The sequence below is a fragment of the Pteropus alecto genome, unplaced genomic scaffold, assembly GCF_000325575.1.
Source record: "Pteropus alecto unplaced genomic scaffold, ASM32557v1 scaffold78, whole genome shotgun sequence".
NCBI classification, from domain to species: domain Eukaryota; kingdom Metazoa; phylum Chordata; class Mammalia; order Chiroptera; family Pteropodidae; genus Pteropus; species Pteropus alecto.
In genome coordinates, this window is record NW_006443124.1 from 13,746,482 (window position 1) to 13,764,670 (window position 18,189).

Below are 18,189 nucleotides of genomic sequence, written 5' to 3' on the forward strand. Positions count from 1 at the left end.
CTCAGGCCCGCAGGAACAGCCTTGGCATCAGAGGAAGCCTGGTTTGGTCCTGCCTCAGGGCCTCTGCACTTGCTGTCACGTCTTCCTGGAATGCTCTTCCCCAGACCTACTCATGTCTTGCTGCTTTTTGTCATTCAGGACTGAGCGCAGACCTTACCCCTTCACAGAAGTCTTCCCTTGCCACCCAAGTTAGAGTAGCCCTCCCATCTCCCAGCCTAGGCACTCTCTGGTCATTACCTCCATGGAGATTTCTGGCCTGGGCTCCTGACACCTAGAGGCCCATGGGGGAGCTAACATGGCACCTCAGCTATTTTCAGTGTTTCCAAAAACTTGGCAGAGACAGGGCTTGACTAACCACCTAACTCATTCGAGTGCCTGGCTCAGCATTGCCTCAGTGTTCTGTGTACCCTGTAAGTATCTCCAGAAAAGAGTCGTGGTCAAATATGTAAAGAAAACAGTTAAGGAAGATCTTTAAAGGCAGACTTTCAAAGCCCTCCATGTGCTAATTTGCATCGGTGGAGCAGCGATGGGGACAGACTCCACCATAGCCTAAGCACGTTTGCCGGCACTGCAGTTTTTAGCCCAGAGTGACTGTTCTCTGTGGAGCCACAGCCTCTGGACTGCTTGCTCCATTCAAGGCTTTTCTTTTCTTTGGAATCAAGTTAGGGAAAAATGGGTAGCTTTGTCATCAGAAGTTCTGGCAGACAGTTATAGAAGCCACTGATGAAGGAAGATTGGAGAGACAAAGTATAGTAAATACAATTTAGTAGACAAAACCTAAACGTGGGCATCATTAAGAGACATTAAAGCATTCTTAGGTGGGGAGAACTGGGTCTGTGTCCTGTTTGAGCAGTGAGGTGCCCTGGAACGCCCCTTTCTCCTTCAAAGCCCCCTTTGCCTCTCATCAGGGCCAGGCCCTTGCTGACTGCGGGGAACTCTCCAGGCAATCCCCATGTGTGGTGCCAAGGATGAAGTGGCCCTGGATCAGGTGTCCTGGCCCTCCCTAGTGAGCTTGCTTTCATACTGTGTGCTCCTTCTTAACCTGTAAAGTAAGGATCAGAGCCTGCACCTTGCTCATCTGTCTGGCCTGAGAATCTGTGAGTGACAGATGTTTGCAGGCTTGGGAAGATGTAGCATGCTGTGTGGCATTGTATGGCCTGTGGGGCTGAGGGAAGCTTTCCTAGGAGCTGTCCTTGCCAGTCAAGAGGCTCCTGCTAACCTAACAGCTCAGAGTGTAGTGCGTGATCCCGCAGCACCAGCATCACCACAGAGCTTGTTGGAATTGTGGAATCGTGGCCTCATCTCAGTCCCACTGAATCAGAATCGCCATATGAACAAGACCCTGGTGATTCACAGGCATGTGAAAGTCTGGGAATCGCTGGCTCCACTCTCCTGCTCGAAACCTTCTGTGGCTTCCCACTGCCTTCTGGATAAGTCCGACCTTCTTAGGCTGGCACAGCAGGCATTTTGCAGCTGGCCCCAAGCTGACCTCCTCCCATTTCCACCTCCACAGCTGCAGCCACAGGCAGCTGGGGGTCTCCCATGACACCTTTGCCTCAGCCAACTCTCACCCCTTCAATGCCCATCCCCTCTTCTCACCCCGCCAGGGGTCCACCTTCCCCTTAAGGTCCAACTGATAGTCCCGAATCTCTGAAGCCTGCCCCAGCTCCCCCAGAAGTACATGGCTCCAAGGGCTTGGTGTGTCCTTCTAGGTTCCTCTTGTCACATGTTCCTGACCATAGCAACTTGGGGGACAAATGGTATGCTGCTTATTCCTATCTGACCAGACATTGGCAAGGGAAAGTACCCGTAAGAACTGGAGTGTCAGGAGTTGGGCGGAAGGAAAGACGGCAGGCTGTGGCTCCAGGGTGTCCTGGCTCTGAGAGAGGAGGGCTAACCAGACAGCATCGGAGGCCTGCCGAGGGTGCGCCCATCTCCAGGAACAGCACATACTTGTCACTTGCACACCTGAGTGACCTCACACACTCCTTACTGCATTTTTTCCCTTCAGCTTCATAATCCCCATACCCCTAGGTGTTGCTGTCAACCAATCAGGGTGACATGAGAGGGAACCTCTGCCATTTCTTGTCTGGATTAGTCACAGTACCAAGTAGACCCCAAACCAGGAACACATGAGAGAGCCCAGTGGTGGTCTGAGCAGAGTAGGGGTTGCGATCAAACTTGAGGCAGGGGGTGGGGGGTGCTCTAAGAAGGAAGAGTCCATTTGGGCGCAGCAGAAGGGATGAGTTTGTACTGGCACTCTGTTTGCTTTGTCCAACAGACACCTCTCCACCCCACCTCTCACACCCAAGAGGCTGGTTTGTCATTCGCTCCTCCCCCCAGAGATGGCCAGTACATTCTTCTCTTTTCTCTTCCTGGATTTAGCAAAGGTGCCTCCTGAAGAATAGACCTCAGTCAGCATTTGCTGGAGGGATGAAGGTACTGCACTACGCTGGGGATTCACCTCCCACTCTGGTCATCGCCCCCACTGCCACACTCTTAAACCCCGCAAGCAGATGACTCAAGAAACTTCCAGCCACACACAGGGACCTCTCCCTCTCCAGCGCCCCCAGACAGAGGAGCAAAGGAGACCCACGTACACGTAGCCGATGATATCAGCATCTGGCTGCTGGTAGAATGCTTTGTCAGCAATCCTTGAGGGAAAGGGGTTAGGTGGGGGAAAACAGGATGACAAGACAGACAGACAGACAGGAAGAGGTTAAAGAGAAAGAGAGACAGCGTTAGTACCTCCAGTTGGAGAGGTGTTAGGAAGCACAGTTCCAGACGGCTCAGCAACAAATGATCCAGAGCCCAGAGTGGGGATCCTCCACCACCCACCTGAGTGCCTTTTCTAAAACATTTCTCCTCCTGTTCACAAACTTTCAGTGGCTCCCCACCACCCCTGTCTGCCCAACCCTGTCATTCAAGGCCCTAAACAGGTGATCTCTCTCTCGCCACTCCCTGACTCCCTGTTGCCCAAGACACAATGTCCTTTCATATCATTCTGTTCCCTGGTCTAGATTTCCCTTCCCCCTCCCTCTTTCTCCTAATAAACCCCTAATCATCCTCCAAAGCCCAGTCCCCCAGTCACACAAGTCCCTTCCACAGCCTCCCTGCAGAGGGCCCTACTGTTGAGTTCAGCTGGACAGGAATGTTTCTCTCCTCTGAGTTCTTTGAGGATACAGACTGGGTCCTTCTCATCTCTGTCTTCTGGTACCCAGCCTAGAGTCTGGCATGCAGCAGCTTTTTGAATAGAAGTGTGGTGGCTTTCTAGAGCTGAACTTTTCCTTCCTGGCAGGCCTGGTACCTTGAAGAGCATAGTCTCAAAGGCAGGACTCCTGTGTAGCATCTCAGAAATACTCTGAGACCATTTCCATGAAGGTGTTTTTTGGTGGCATCTGCTGTTTTTGACTGCCCAGCATTCATCCCCCTTCTTCCAGGATACCCTGATTGTCCTTTGCAAGATCAGGCTGCCCCGACTTCAGTCCCTGTGGTTTGGATGGGACTGACCCTATGCACAACCCAGATAATGGGACTATGGCCCAGGATGGGTCCATCGGAGAGTCCCCCCACCCCTGGGACAGTCACTGGTCCTAACCCATGCCCGACCAATGAGGGTCAGGTCAAGGACTTATGCTAGAGCTATTGGGAGCAAAGGTTATTTTATTTTCAAGAGAATAGAGCAGAACCCTGGAGCTGCTGGTGGCCACCTCCACCCCCATCCTAGGGGCGTGCACCCAAGAATGAAGGCACCATAGAGGAAAGAAGAGCTGAGATACAGTAAAAGTGGGTGCCAACTGACTTTGTTTCAGCCCCTGAGCCCACTATGCCTGCCATCCTACCCCTGGCTTTTCAGTTATAATTATATAGGCTACTAATTTCCTTTAATGCTGTAGCAACTCTGGGTCAGAGCGCTGTTATTTCTACAAGCAACAGAATCCAGTACCCAGTACCCTTCACTCTGAGCCAGGCTTGTGCACTCTGTGACACTAACCATGGCTACAGAGGGCCCAGGCCTAGCTGTTGCCCACTGGGCCCCAGTACAGTCTGGCTCACATCCCGGGGTCCTTGTTTTTCTCTGTTGTGGTGACAAGGTGAAGTGCACCAGCTCTTTGGAGCTCAGGGCTCTGATCTCCACAGGCAACCAAGAGGAGCAGCCCTGGGCGTTTCAGCTTCTCCTTCATGTTCTTTCTACCAAATCACCCGTTTTCAAGACAACACCATATACCATAGCTCCTCTCACTATTCCCATAGCCTCCTCCTGTCTCCACAACCCCCCTGGTGTCCCCATAGCTCCTCTCACCGGTTGTTGATCTTGTTCTTTTCAACTTGTTCACTCTGGCGCTGGTTCCACTCCTCCAGGTCCTTCTTGGCCTTCTCCCGCCACTCCTGTTCTGTCACCTTGGAGGCAGCATCTGTGACCCCCACAGAAGAATGAATGGCAGCTTTCCAGTAAGGACTGGAGGTCCGACCTGGCTGCTGCTCCTCCCCCTCAGGCCCCATCCCCACACAATTCCCAAGTTAAGGCAGTGGGGGACCCATATGCCCTGAGGCTTCCCCACCCCCCACCATGTCCCAAACAGCCAACCCAGCTGGGAGCCCGGGACACGAAGGACCCCAGCCTCAGCCCTGTCCTCACCCAGCTCCTGCAGCCGTTTCCTCTGCTCCTCTCTCCATTTGCGGATGCTCTCGGGTTCCTGCGTCAGCCGGTCGGCCTGTGCAATGGCAGCATAGCCGTCAGCTGGGCCATTAGCTTCCTAAGACACAAATACATAGCCATGCATCAGCCCATCTACCTGCTCCCTGTCTCCGCCAAGGACCAGAACACCTCACATTTCAAACAACCTCACTCCCACTCTCTCTTTTGTACTTGCTGCCACAGCAACCCTTCCCGCTGTGTGACCCTGGGCGAGTTCCTCAACTTTCTGTGCCTCACTACCCTCCTCATAAAGTGGGCTAAATAAGAGTACCCACTCCTTAGGGTTGATAATAAGGATGAAATGAGTTTTAAAAAATGTAAAGAACTTCTAACGCTTCTTGGCACACAGTGAGTCCGTTGTGTTACTATCATTAAAGTCACTCTATTACAGTTTTATTTACCCAGTAACACACAGTTAAAAATTATCTCACTTTATAGTATGTTTATTTGTCCATTGTCTGTCCCCTCCATTAGAATCTCATTTTTGTGATGATGGGGACTTTGTCTGTCCTGTTCACTGCTGTGTCCTCAGCGCCCAGCACAGTGCCTGGCACGTAGCAGATACTCAATAAATATTCGCTGAGTGAACAAGCAGCCCTGAGATAGGCAGGAAGGCTGTGGCTAGGATTGTAGTAAAGAACTTGGACTTCTTAGCCAGAGTGTCTGAGTTCAAACCCCACCTCTACCACTTACTGGATATGCATATAGCCCATGCAAGTTGCTTAACCCTACTGGGCCTCAGTTTTCTCATCTGAAATGGAATAATAATAAAACAACTTCTAAGAGCTGTTGTGAGACTTTGGTGCAACCATATTAACAAGACACTTAAAAAGTGCCTGGTGTGGAATGACAGTTCAATGATAGTAGCTAGAATTCTTATTATTCATTCCCATTTTATAGTGAGGAAACTGAGGCCAAGATAGATGGCATGATGTAGTGCAGAGCCAGAGCCAGAGTCCAGGCCTCTTGACTCCCAGCATGGGCTCTGGCCACTTCTCCACACCACCTGCCAGAGCCAGGGACTCTAGTGTTAGGGTTGAGAGTTCAGGCCAGTAAGGATGTGGCTTCCCTTTGGTCTCGCTAAGCCAGAGACCTTCTACATGGGATCCAGCCCCATTTCCCACCCCTCTGGTGCTCTGCACGCACTCCACACTCCTGTGTGCACACATCCCACACGATTCTGCGGCCTGCCTTCGCTCTCAGCCTACAATTGTCTCCCCTCCCTTCTCCAGCTGATGAAATCTTATTCCATCCTACGAGCTTCCAGCTCAAAAGTCACCAGCTCTGGGATAGTTCCCAATCCTAAGCAGATTTCGCAGCCCTTCCCCTCTGTGCTCTGTCACAGCCTTCACCTTCTACTAAGCATCTCCTGCTGGACCCCAAGCTCCCAGTAGACAGGCCAGGATCTCGCTTATAGCCTCCAAATTCCTGTTCCTTCCTTTCATTGTTCTGTGTGCTCCTCCTTCAAGAGCTCATCAAAACTGCCATGAATCCTGGTGTTAATGTTTCTCCCCACACAGTTGCGTCTGACATGCCCTCTGTCCAGCATACCCACCACTGTCCTGGGCACTCAGTAAGCAGTGTCTGCATGGATGGAGGTCAGAAAGTGTTTGGCCAACGGGTGTGGGCAGCCAGAAAGAAGGAGTACACAGCATCTCTGGCTGTCTGGGGACAGGGCAGGGCAGGCCCAGGGCAGGGTGGTGCAGCTTGGCATCCAGATCTAGGCCCACCCTTGGGTGGGGCAGTTGAGCAGAGCTTATTTCCCTTTCCCACACAGCACTACTCTTGAGTTTAGAAAGTCTCACGACATCTGAGGGGCCTTTCCAGGGCTTGAATCTGGAGAACACAAATTGAGCACTGCTGTTGAGTAAGCCCTACTCAGTCCACTTCAGGAAATAACCCAGCCCTGAGGCCCAGCTGTCAGAACCCCTGCCCAATCCTATACAAGTCCTGTCTGCAGACAACTACAGTTACTTTTGTGTGTATGTGTTTACCCAGCTGCCATTTTATCTTCTTCATGGGAACAGGGAAGGCCTGGCTATAGGAGGAGTTCAGGAACATTTATTGAATGAATTAACATGTTCAGGCTTGGGGACAGGGATGAACCAGACAGGCCATCAGCCGGGAGCTTGGCAGGGGGAGTCCCTCACAAATGAGGACCATGGCTGGGGGATGTGTTGTGACACGGGTCAGGTAAAGAGAGGGGACAAGTGAGGGTACACCCATTCTAGACTGGGGAGCAGAGTAAGACAGGAGAAGATGGGGAAGAGCATTTCGGGCCAAGAGCCAGTAGCATAAGGGCCATGTGGGGCTGGTGCCTTTGGGAAACTCTGAATACCGAGATGCCATTGGGTGTGGAGGACACAAGGTAGGAGAGGTGGGCAAGGAAAGTCCTCTGGGCAGGAGTCGTATCCTGTGCATCCTTTAGGGCCCACCATCTCCACAAAGCTTGCCCTAAAATGAAGACGCCCAGTTTATAAAGCTTTAGAACTTGCAGGGAACTTGCAATTAAATGGTTCTCTTTGATCTTTACAACCCTACATGATGGGTTTTATTATCTTTGTTTTATTGGTTGGGAAAGTCTAACACCAAAGTCCCAAGGTCACCCAGCCAGGAACTGGCAGAGCCAGGATTCTAACTGAATTTCTGGCTGTGAACATACTGGCTACATAGTAGCCAATGGGGACCAAAGTCACTTCTGTTTCGATTTGTGCGCCTACTCTTTGCCTCCATGATAAGTCTGCCTTCCTGGGAGTAGAGCCTCTGCCCCTTCCTCCCACTGCCCTACCCATACCGCATCCCCCATCTCTCCCTCTCACCCATACACATGCCCCCGGGCTCACTCAGTGGCTAGATCAGGAATTTATAAGAAGTTTCTCAGGCTGCAGAGTGCTTTTCTCCACAGACCTGTGGGGGCAGCAGGATAGGGCCTCTAATCCCCATTCTACGAATGAGATATACAGCTCAGGACAAAGACTGGACCAAGTTCCTCCAACAAGGAAAAGCTAGACATGAAGCCCAGGCTGTCTGATTCCATCCAGACTCTTCTGCTGGTTCCTGCCCCAGTCTGGGTAGGGGAGCATCCTTGAGGGGCCGTTGGAATCCCTGGAGCAGCTGCACATCCAGAGGCACCGCTCAGTGTGTTCCTAGCACATTGTGCCCGGAGGTGGCCATGCCCCAGGCCTCAGGCCCTGGTTGAGCTGGGTCCACCTCCTCCACCACTTTCCGCCGGTGTCCAGGCCCACTAACGTGTGCTGGCTGGGAGCTGTGTCAGCTGGGATCTACTATCTTACCCTCTGTGCCTTCGCACATGCTGTCTCCTCAGGCCGGACCACCCAAATCCCCTTGGGCAGTCTCAAAACCACTTCCAGCACCCCCTCTCTGTGGCACTCCCTGGCTTTAGTGCAGCACCTGGTGCGTAGGCCTGGTTCAAGTCCCAGCTCCTCTCAGCTGTGTCACCAGAGCAAGTTTAATCCCTCTGTGCATCGTCTTCCTCATCTGTAAAATGGGGACAATGACAGAACCTACAAGGTAGGGGTGTTGGGAGGGTGAAATGAGTTGTTACATGTAAAGCTCTTGGGTGGTGCCTGACACACAGTAAAAACCAGATTCTAAGCTCCTCATACTACCCCAGTCCCTGAGCCCCTGCCATCCTGTACTACCATTCCTTCCTCCCAGGTCTCTGTCCTCTGTTAGAAGGGAGCTCCTTGAGGACAAATACACACTGGATTTGCCTCTATATCCACTGCCCCAGCACCATGTGGCACTCAGGGAACATTAGCTGACTCAATGAAGGAGCGAGTGGCTGCCTACAAAGTGGTGTGGAGGGCGTAGGAACGGCATCAGAGGGACTGAGATTTAAGTCCTTTCCTGCCACTCACAGATGTGGGACCTTTGAGAATCCTTTCCCTGGGCTTCTTGTGCTTCATCGCCTGTTAAATGAGAATTGCAACATCCCACTCAGAGTGTGAAGCAGAGCCCATGTGCAGCAATTGCCATGCAACCCTGTACCAGTAGCAGGTGTGCATACGAGAGGGCTGGCAGGCTATGTGGCTCACTGTTGCCGCATGTCAGCCACACTGCACCACAACCAGGAAACGCAGAGTGATGTTGCCAGCAGACAAAGTCCTGAGAAGCTGTTTGTTGATTCCTCTTCTCCAGCCACTATGGACTTGTTTTCCTGGCCCTGCCTCTGCCGGTGAGCAGTGAGGCGGGGCGTGGGGGCCACAGCAATGCTCCTGTTTAATCACTTGAATGTCTCAGTGAGGAAATTGGGTCAGCTGCCATGAGAGCTGGCAGCCCCAGGAGGACTCACCAAGCGGCTGTAGGAATGTTCTGAACCCCTCCCAAGCTAGAGAGAGAGGGGGTCAGGAATGGCCAGGAGTAAAAGGCAGGAGGCTCCAGTCAGGGACAGGCTTATCTTGCTCCAGCTCCCTGGCATCCCTGTCCTGCAGAACCCCTCTGCTAGATACCACATGAGCACCTGTGTGGGCCATGCTGTCTGAGCCTGTTCTATGACTCCAGACACAGCCAGGAGGATGAGGCACATCCGCTTTGGGGTTGATCAGCTAAAGCTAAGCTAAGCTGAGCTGTTGATTCCTCTAAGTAGCTCAAAGGGGAATGATGGGGGCGGGCAGGGGAAGGGAGAGAATTTGTGCAGGAGGAGGGAGTGCTCAAGGGGCTTCCTACTCCGGCCCCTGGCAGGCTTGTCCTTAAGCCTTGCTGGGGATCAGGTTCCTGGCTGGACCCCTTAGTAGCCCACAGGCCTCCAAAAAAAAAAGTAGCAAAAAAACCTCTGTCCTGAACTCTTGAAAGTGTTGGGCAGGCAAAGCTTCTCTTCTTTCTGCAGCACAAGCCAGACCCTGCTCCATGTTCAATTCTAAAGAAGGTCTGCAGGGGCCTGCCACCTGCCACCAGGCCGCTGTGGCCTGCACATTCCAGCAACAAAGATGTGATACAAAAGGTGTCAGATCAGGGGCAGCAGGTCTGGGTGGACCTGGCTTCTGAGTGACTGGCCTCATCTGTGACCCCTCCTATAAGGTTTCTAGGATGCCCCAGATGTGAAACGATTTACAAATAAATGTACCTGGGGTTGTTACTGGCACCAAGGAGAGTAAGAGTTCCCAGCGAGACTGGGGAGGAGACCTAAGATTCCTCAGATCCGCCACACAAAAGGCCTTGGCCGGAGGGTATGGGAGAAGAAGGCCTTGGATCTTAATCTATAGAAAAGGAAAAATATCCTCCTTATAGTGTTCCAGATACTTCTGCAGTTCCAAGTCCTTCTCCAGCTCTAGGTCCACTTTAAGACACAGACCTTTGAGTGTATCCGGAGGGTAGGGGCAGCCAGGGTCTCAATGACATACCAAACTGAACAGGAGGAAATGCTGAGTCTTTGGAGCTTTCAGGCCCACGGAGACATGAAGTCCTAACGCCCTAGAGGCTGACTTTTCTAGCTTGCAGATAGTTAAGTAATTTTCCAGAAATGGGACTTGGCCCGTTTCCCTGTAGAAGGTACCAGCCCATCTCTCTTACATAAGAAAGTATTGTTTATTCTCACCAGGATTCAGGAGGCCAGCTCCTCCACGGGAGGCAGCTACAGCCCCAGGGGCAAGGATCTTTGATCCAGTCCTGTGAAAATTAAGGCTCATCCAGTGAATGTTTTGTTTCATCCTGGGGATGCCATCTGCTGGCCAAGTCCTCTAAGTCTAAGTACTTTTTAAAAATTATAGTTGACATACAGTATTATATGCATTTTAGGTATACAATGTAGTTATTCAACAGTCAAGAATTTTTGAACCAATTTATGTATATATGAGGGGAGAAGGGTTAGGTGGGTACATAGAGAGGCAGTCTTTAACTAACTAGAAATATCGTTACTAGGTGTTCTAGGGGTGTGTGTGTGTGTGGTATAGGACTACTTTAAAGAATTTTTAAACAATGAAAGTGAAAGCCCTTCTCTTATCCCTTCCCAACCCCCACCTCGGAGCTAACCACTGTTAACAGTCGGTACATATCCTTTTAGATATTTTGTGCAAACATATTTCTAAACCAAAGAGTAGGACCATACTGTGCATATTATCCTGAAAGCTGCTTTTCCACTTAGTATATTGCAGGCAACTTTTCAAGTCAATGCAGAAAGCTCTGGCTGCTCTTTTTAACAGCAGCACAGGTTTCCGGTTTGACAACCCAGGTCCCCAGTGCTGGCCACTTATGTTGTTTTTCAGTTGGTCTGCTATTATACATCCTGCAAAGACTCTAGGTGTCCTTGTCCAGTTATTTCTTTAGGGAAAATTCTGAGAAGTGGAATCTCTGGGTCAAAGGCCTGCCCAGTTAAAATGTTCATATGTTAGAGATGGCCACTAAGTCCAGCCTGGAAGGCCAACACGTGCAGGACCCTGTGTTTCCTTCAGTCCATGCCACTGTGGGCCACTTTATCCCTCTCTCCAGAAGTAGGACATCACCACGGGCAGCCTGAGGCCACAGCTCATCAATCCCTCGGGCACCCCCTTATTTTTCATCGCTTTCTCCTACATGACCAAAAAAAAGTCAAAACGTCTATGTTCCCATCCCAATGCATCAGGCACAATGAACAGAAGACTGGAAGCCCTAATCCTACTGATGATGGGGCAATAAGTTCCTGTGATCTCAGTGTCCGTCCCCACCACTGCTAAGGCAGAATCTTGCTTACCTGAAACACATCTCCATTGATCGTGGTCCCCATGTCCTCAGGACCAGCTAGAAAAAGAACAAGGAGACAGCATTACTCATTGCTAGGCTTATAGCAAGCCTGGAACGGTCCTACATTAGCACCTGAAGCCAACCCCTGTATATGCCTATGTGCGTACTGACCCACCCCCAACACATACTGGATACATGAGTGACTTGGCTCAGTCCTTGATTGTTCACCATGCCTTCTCACAGCTTTTATCACATTTGATTTTCACTACAGCCTTATGATGGAGTTATTATCAACCTATTTTACAGATTCTCAAACTGAGGCACAGAGTCTACGTGATCGCTCAAGGTCATCAGTCAGTAATAACTCCTCACCTACCTGAAATGGATTTACTCTCTGCTACAGCTGGGAATGGCCCAAGTGTCTGTAGAGCCTGTGCCTGGTGAGCAGGCTGAGGCGCTGTGGGCTCCGGGCGGGGTCTGTGAGGTCTAAGGAAGAGAGACCTGCGCGTCTCTGCCTGTCCCTGCAGTGCCTTGAGCAACTGCTCCACCTGGGAGAGCAGGAACTGCAGCCCCCAGCTGGCAGCACCTGGCCTGTTTTTCTCTCCTTCCGCCCCTCCCAGAAGGATTTCATTTTGCTCTCAACAGGACTCCTCCTGGTCCTTGACACCTGATTAGTCACAAATCCTTGTAGTTTCTGCTGCAACAATGACCCTCAAAGTTGCCCTCTGCTTTCTGGTCCCTGCCCGGCCCCAGCCCCAGCTCTCACCCATACAGCTGCCTTGGTCTGTCTGCCTTGCTAGTGGCAAACACCTGGAGGAACCCACCTGTGTCCTTTCTCCTCACCACTGTCCTTCCCAGAACCCCGCATAGTACCTGTCACTTAGTAAGAGTCAAAAACCATTTGTTGAATAAACAAATGAATAAATACATTAAAGAAAGAGCGACTGGTTTTTGTCCACCCACAGGCCTCCCTGATTGCAGCTTCACTCTCTCCCAACCCTCTTTCAAACCAACTCCAGGGCTAACATTTTGTAAAGCATACACTTACCGATGTCACTCCTCTGATTAAAAATATAATAAAAGCAAACTAAAAAGAAATCTACTTTCTGTGGACCATAGAGGCCATTAGGGTCTGCTCCTGCCTCGGAGACTCAGCAGGTGCTGTTCACTCTGCCTGGAAGGCCCCCCACCCCACCCCACCCCACCCCTGCCATCTCCACATGGGCTGCTTCCTTCAGCCTCTGCTCAAACATTGCCTTACGATCAGCCTTTCCTGATCACCCCAACATTCACCCCTCGGGCACTCCCTCCTCCCTGGCAGTATTTTCTCTATAGCATGTACCACAGCCTGATATGTTTATTTGGTTATGTATTTATCTGTCTTCCCCAGTTGAATGGACTCCTGCATGAGGACAGGGACTTTGTTTTGTCCACTGCTGGGGCCCAGCACCTGTGCCTGGTACATAACAGTGGCCCAATAAATATTTGTCAAATGAGCACATCAAATGTTGGACTACAGACTCGAGAATCTTTATAACCTGGCCCTACCCATTTTTCCTTCCTCACTGTCCACTGGTCCCTTCCATAAACCCTGTTCTGGTTTCTTCCTTCTACAAACACACCACTCCAAACTCCATGCTTTTCTTCCAACTTCCTTCTCTAAAGAGTGCTCTTTTGGATCCAGTCATTCTCCAAGGCCCAGTTCACAAGTCACCTCCTCTGGGAAGCCCTCCGTTATTGCTCCTGTTTCCTTAGGCACTGATGAAAAGTGTTACCTCTGGTGTATTTCCAGAATACTATACAGCATCCCCGACCCTCTTATGCAATTACTTGTGACCTCCCAGGAGTCATGTACTTTCTTATCAGGCTAAGGAATCTATTCAGCTCCTGAGGGCTCCTGCACAGAATGGATGAGTGCAGTAAATGTGGGCTAAATGCAAGTCGAATTGCTCTTTTGGGGCTCACTGTTAACTGCAAAGCCTGTCTGAGGCCTCTCAGAAACTGCAGTACCTTCTAGCAAAAAGCCACATGAGGCTACACAAGATGACCACAGAGAGACAAGTATCTCTTTACCAGCCAGACAGAGCTGTGAGCAGCAGCGACAGTGTTTTCAGTCTGGAGATTGAAGGGAGAGACATTTAATCCATGGAAATAATATCAAGTCGGTATAAATTATAATTGACTCTGTTTTCAGAGTCAGTGATTCTGACCAGCTATGTCAACAGTCATTCCTTCTTCAGAGAGGGCTTGCCTAGGTGGCCTGGGGCCCTAAATCAGATGTGCTCCACCAAGGCCTTACATTACCAGAGTCCATTCATAAGATGCTGGTCTGTGCACTTGACCTCTCTGGATCGGAAGTTGTACCACCCCACTCCACCCTGACCAGCCCTAGGCTCAGGCTCATGCTGGCCTCAGAAAGTCTCTTGGCCCCAGTTTGTCAGTCCCATGAGCGTTCCTCTGGAGATAAAGTTTCAGCCTCTTTGAGAACCCACACACACCCACTTACAGGATTACAAGTATCTGTTCCCACAGTAATTTCTGATCCATCCATTGCACGTTTGTAATCACACGTTTGCAGTCAGAGGCTAGCAGAACAGGAGCGCAGCAGATACAAGTCCCAGGCATAACCCCTGTATGTTGCTTCCTTCAGATTCCTGACCCCTTTTGAACAGGGCAGACAGGGTCCAGAACATTCCTGGGAGCTTACTGGGGCCCAGCTGGGAAAACAGGCTTGCCAGGAACTGACTAGGCAAGACAGGGGCAGTGCCCGGCTGAGTGCTCAGCAATTTGGGTGTGAAAAAGTAAACCTTCTGGGTCCTACCCAAGGTGATGAATGGAAACAGTGTCCATTGTTCAGGCTGGCCCCAGCCCCAGCCCCAGAGGAGAGACTCAGTGTGGCTCAGGCTCAGGCCTGCACCAGATACCTCTTTCCCCAGGGACACTTGGGGCCCAATGTCAGGGCACTCAGCACAAGGGCATCGTCTAAGAGACAAGACTCAGATGTACAGACTGGTGGCAGTGGCAGAAGCCAGCTTCCGCCCAGCACCCAGCAGGCCGAGGCACATGTTCCCCATCCATCCCAGCTTCTGGCACTGAGCGCCGCTGGAGGGCAATGCTTGCTCAGCACTACCTAGGCCTGGGAGGGAGGATCAATGCCTTTCTGCCTGGCCACCAGTTGAGTCACCATTCCAGACCCCCTGACCCACTCAGGGGGTCAGCCAAACATTTGCAGCTGCAGCTGGTATGAATCCAAGAGACGCTCAGAGGGCTACGTCCCTGCTTCTCTCCCTGCCACCTCCGGCATGTGGCCAATCCGTGCCCCACCCCTGCCAGAGAGGGAACCTCCATCCAGGCTGTGAACCCCTGGAGTCGCAGTGTCCTGAGAGAGGCCACAACCTGCTCAAGTCCCAGCCACCTCTGGCTGCCCTCAGCCTGACTTCTACTTGCTTCTCTCTCAGGGGGCTGTGACATCGGCTCTTTTGAGCCGGGCATCCCCCAGGCCAAGCCAGGCTGGGGAAGCTGGTGGTCTCAAGGAGGAGGTGTGGACAAATGAATACTGGTGAGGGAACATGGGAAGGCATCTCCTGGAATGTGTGAGGGTCTATGCTGAGTTGCTAGGAGCTGCTGCTTCAGACCTCTACTGCTGGCTTGGTTGGGTCACAAAAGACTCTCCCCTCAACTTATCACATCCCAGGAGACTGCCACAGACCAAGTCCCAGGTCTGTCACTCGCGGCTGTGTGACTTTGGGCAAGATACTCAAGCTCTCTGGGCCTCCAGGTTCTTACATGTTACAAAAGGCTTGTTATATTTCTCATAGCAAGGGGCTTACAGAGACATTTCAAGCCTCCCAGAAACTGCCTTATTCGTGTCTGCATCTCCAGTGGGCCTGGCAAACAGTATGTGCTCACTACATTGAATGAATCAAACAGTATGTGCTCACTAAACATTGAATGAATCAAACATGACTATAACGAACCTCATTTATAAATGCTTTAAAAAGATTTGTAAGCTACAACTTATTCCAACAGGCCCATAAATCCTCACCAAAATAACGTTTACAGGAAACAAGGGCTGTTTTGGATGCACCCACGAAAGTGATATCTACTTTGCTACTAAATATTTTAAGAAATTTTTCTTTCATGCCAGAACAGGGACACCATTTATAAATGTGCTGTCACAAAGACGAGGCTCAGAAACCTGAGTACGAAGCTAACCATACAGCACCAGACCACCTTTGGAAAACTGGGGAGGGCAGGACCATACCTGACTAAAGCCCTTTGTACCCGACCCCCACCCTAGTGTCTAACTCAGAGCCAGGCACATAGAAGACAGTCTGATTAGGTGAAAAGGGTTTACCGTCTGACAGAAACAGGTCTAAATCGTCTTAGCTGTGCCACTTACTAGTTGTTTTAATACTGTGCTTTTTGAGCCTCTATTTTGCTGTCTCTGAGATGGGTTGAATAACACGTGTAACGTTATTAAATGTAAGTAAAGTGTCTAGCTCAGTGACTGCAGGATGGCAGGTAGTCCCCAGGGAAGGTTTGTGAGTTCTTGGAGCACCCAGTGCCTTCTGCTTTCCTAGCTGTAGGAGGGGGCTAAGTCTGAAGGGCAGAGAGATCTGCTGTTCTGCCCACACCTTCAGGGCTTAGCTGTGAGAGGAGACAGCCAGATCACCCGGAGGCTCAGGGGAGACACTCAGGGCTGGGCTGTGCTGGATTCCACAGACTGGCAGTGGTGGAGCTGGCCTGGGGATGAAATACCATGACGAATTTTTGTCCCCGGAGCCACCAGATCCACAGCTCCCGGCGGAGCCTCAGATGAGGATCTCCAAGAAGAACCCCCCTCCCCCCAACACACACACTTTCCCAGTCCTCCCCACATACACACACAGCCCCAGGCCTGCTTCTGGCTGGTGGGGAGCAGGCCCTTTTCATTCTACCGCGGGGCTTGGAGGCCCAGTCTGCACTGGCCCGGTACCCCGGTGCGAGCCCTAGACCCCCCAGTTCCCAGACCGCTGCGCTGACTCACCCCCACTCGCGGGTCCAGGCTGCGCGAGGGCCGCCTGGCCGCCGGCAGGTGCCCCGAAGCCCTCGTCATTCTCTATGCCCGCGATCTCACTCTCCTGCTGGGCCAGGAAGGCAGCCGCCGGGTCCTCCTCGGCAGCCTCGGGGGCCCCGCTCTCCGACGACGAGAAGAAGCCAAAGTCATCAGCCATTTTCCCCGCGTGTCTCCCGGAGCGTCCGCCTGGCGCTCGGCTCTGACCGGCGCGTGCTCCGCACTGCGCCCGGCGGTCGCGACACTGTCACCGGAGTGCCCAGGGAGCCGACCTCGGCGGGGACTGGCTCGGCGCAGCGGGCCCGCACTTCCTCTTCGCCACCGGGCCCGGCTCGCCTGTCACTGCGGTGCGGGCGGGAGGAGCTGGGACGGGAATGCGGTGATGTCACCGGCCGAGGGAGTGGGCCCGCAGGACGGCCGGAGGTCGCCTCGCAGCGGCCACAGGAGGGCGGCAGCAAGACGGCGGCGAAGCCCGAGGGACCCGGAGGCCGGGACAGCGCTCCCACTCCCTGCCAGAGCGCTCATTTCCAGGACACCAGGACTCCACACAGTTCCGACCCATCTAGAGGCGAAGCAGACTGGACAAAGGGGCCATAGCCTGCCTGCACAGGGCCACCGCGGAAGGACAGCCCGGGCCTTGGGAGCACCGAGGGGTTGGTCGCCGCGCAGACTGTGCTCCTGATCCACTCTGCAAAGTTTCTTCACCTAAACTGAGCAGATATTATGAATCTAATTATTATGACTGTTCTCCTCTTTACAGAGGAGGAACTGAGGCTAGGAGAGGTGACACTAAGTCTCACCACTTCATTGCATCTTTCCTGCAAGTCCAGAGCCTTTCCCACCAGGCAGCATTGCTTCAGTGTATTTCTTATAAATTTCTCATTTAGGGTAGCTTCCGCTCAGACCACAGGAGTTTGTAGGACCTGACCGCACGCCTACTTACAGGCTGGGCTCTTTAAACGTCGTTAAGTATGAACTGGCCTGAGAAAGGCAGAAACTTTATTCAGGCAGCCTGCCACTCCACCCAGTGGCCCTCAGAAAGACAGTTGGAATGCCTCCTTCCTGCTGGCTCTGCGCCGAGCACTGAGGCAATAAAATATAGTAAAATCCAGCCTTGGCCAAGGGGAGGTTGCACTCCATGGGTTCAACAGATGGCAAATAGCCAGTCACAGCCCATGTGCAAGGTGCTCTGAGATTTAGACACAGGGCACTGGGAAATCCAGAGGACTGCCATCGGATTTGGGATTGGGGATTTTCTCTTTTTGATCTGAGACTTGAAGATCAAAGAGGAACTGGGAGAAAGAAAGGAAAGATACACCCACAGCTTTGGGTAGCGGTTCCCTTAGTGGGTGGGAGGTGGAAGTAGAGTTGGGGCGAAGGCTTATTTCAGTTATGCTCAGTAATACCTCGATGTAGTTTTCACTCTTGTGATGAGAATATTATTAGTAGTGTAAACAAGAAAGAAAGAAATTTCAGGCCCTGCTCAGCCTGGTCCAAGCACACCATCCCACCATCATCTCACACTTCTTTCTCGTTTCCCAACCACAGGCTGGGGTGCTGAAAAGACCTGGAACGTTTGCTAGTTAACAAACTGGCCATAAATGTCAACTCCAGGTTTTGTGGAGCCAGGACTAGTGAACATGCTATGCGCCCATTGTCACCTCCACGGGGTGTTCTGTTTTGATCTCCTTTTCAAACTGTTTATTGTTAGTGTAAAGAAATGCAACTTAAATTTACGTATTGGCTTTGTATCCTA

The 18,189-nt window shown here is 51.8% G+C and overlaps 1 protein-coding gene across 2 annotated transcripts in view; it reads right to left on the bottom strand.

Moving 5' to 3' along the window:
• Nucleotides 1-16,817, bottom strand: part of CLTB (clathrin light chain B) — a 27,943-nt gene extending 11,126 nt beyond the window's left edge. The window contains exons 1-4 of one of the 2 annotated variants that reach the window (XM_006923176.3): nt 16,407-16,816; nt 11,388-11,434; nt 4,640-4,757; nt 4,304-4,415 (exon numbers count right to left, since the gene is read on the bottom strand). In XM_006923176.3, the coding sequence (XP_006923238.1) occupies nt 4,304-4,415; nt 4,640-4,757; nt 11,388-11,434; nt 16,407-16,593 (464 nt within the window). In that variant the 5' untranslated portion in view covers nt 16,594-16,816. Of the gene's footprint in view, nt 1-4,303; nt 4,416-4,639; nt 4,758-11,387; nt 11,435-16,406 lie in introns of both variants that reach the window. The other variant, XM_006923177.3, reaches the window with a different exon arrangement.
• Nucleotides 16,818-18,189: the final 1,372 nt, after the last annotated feature.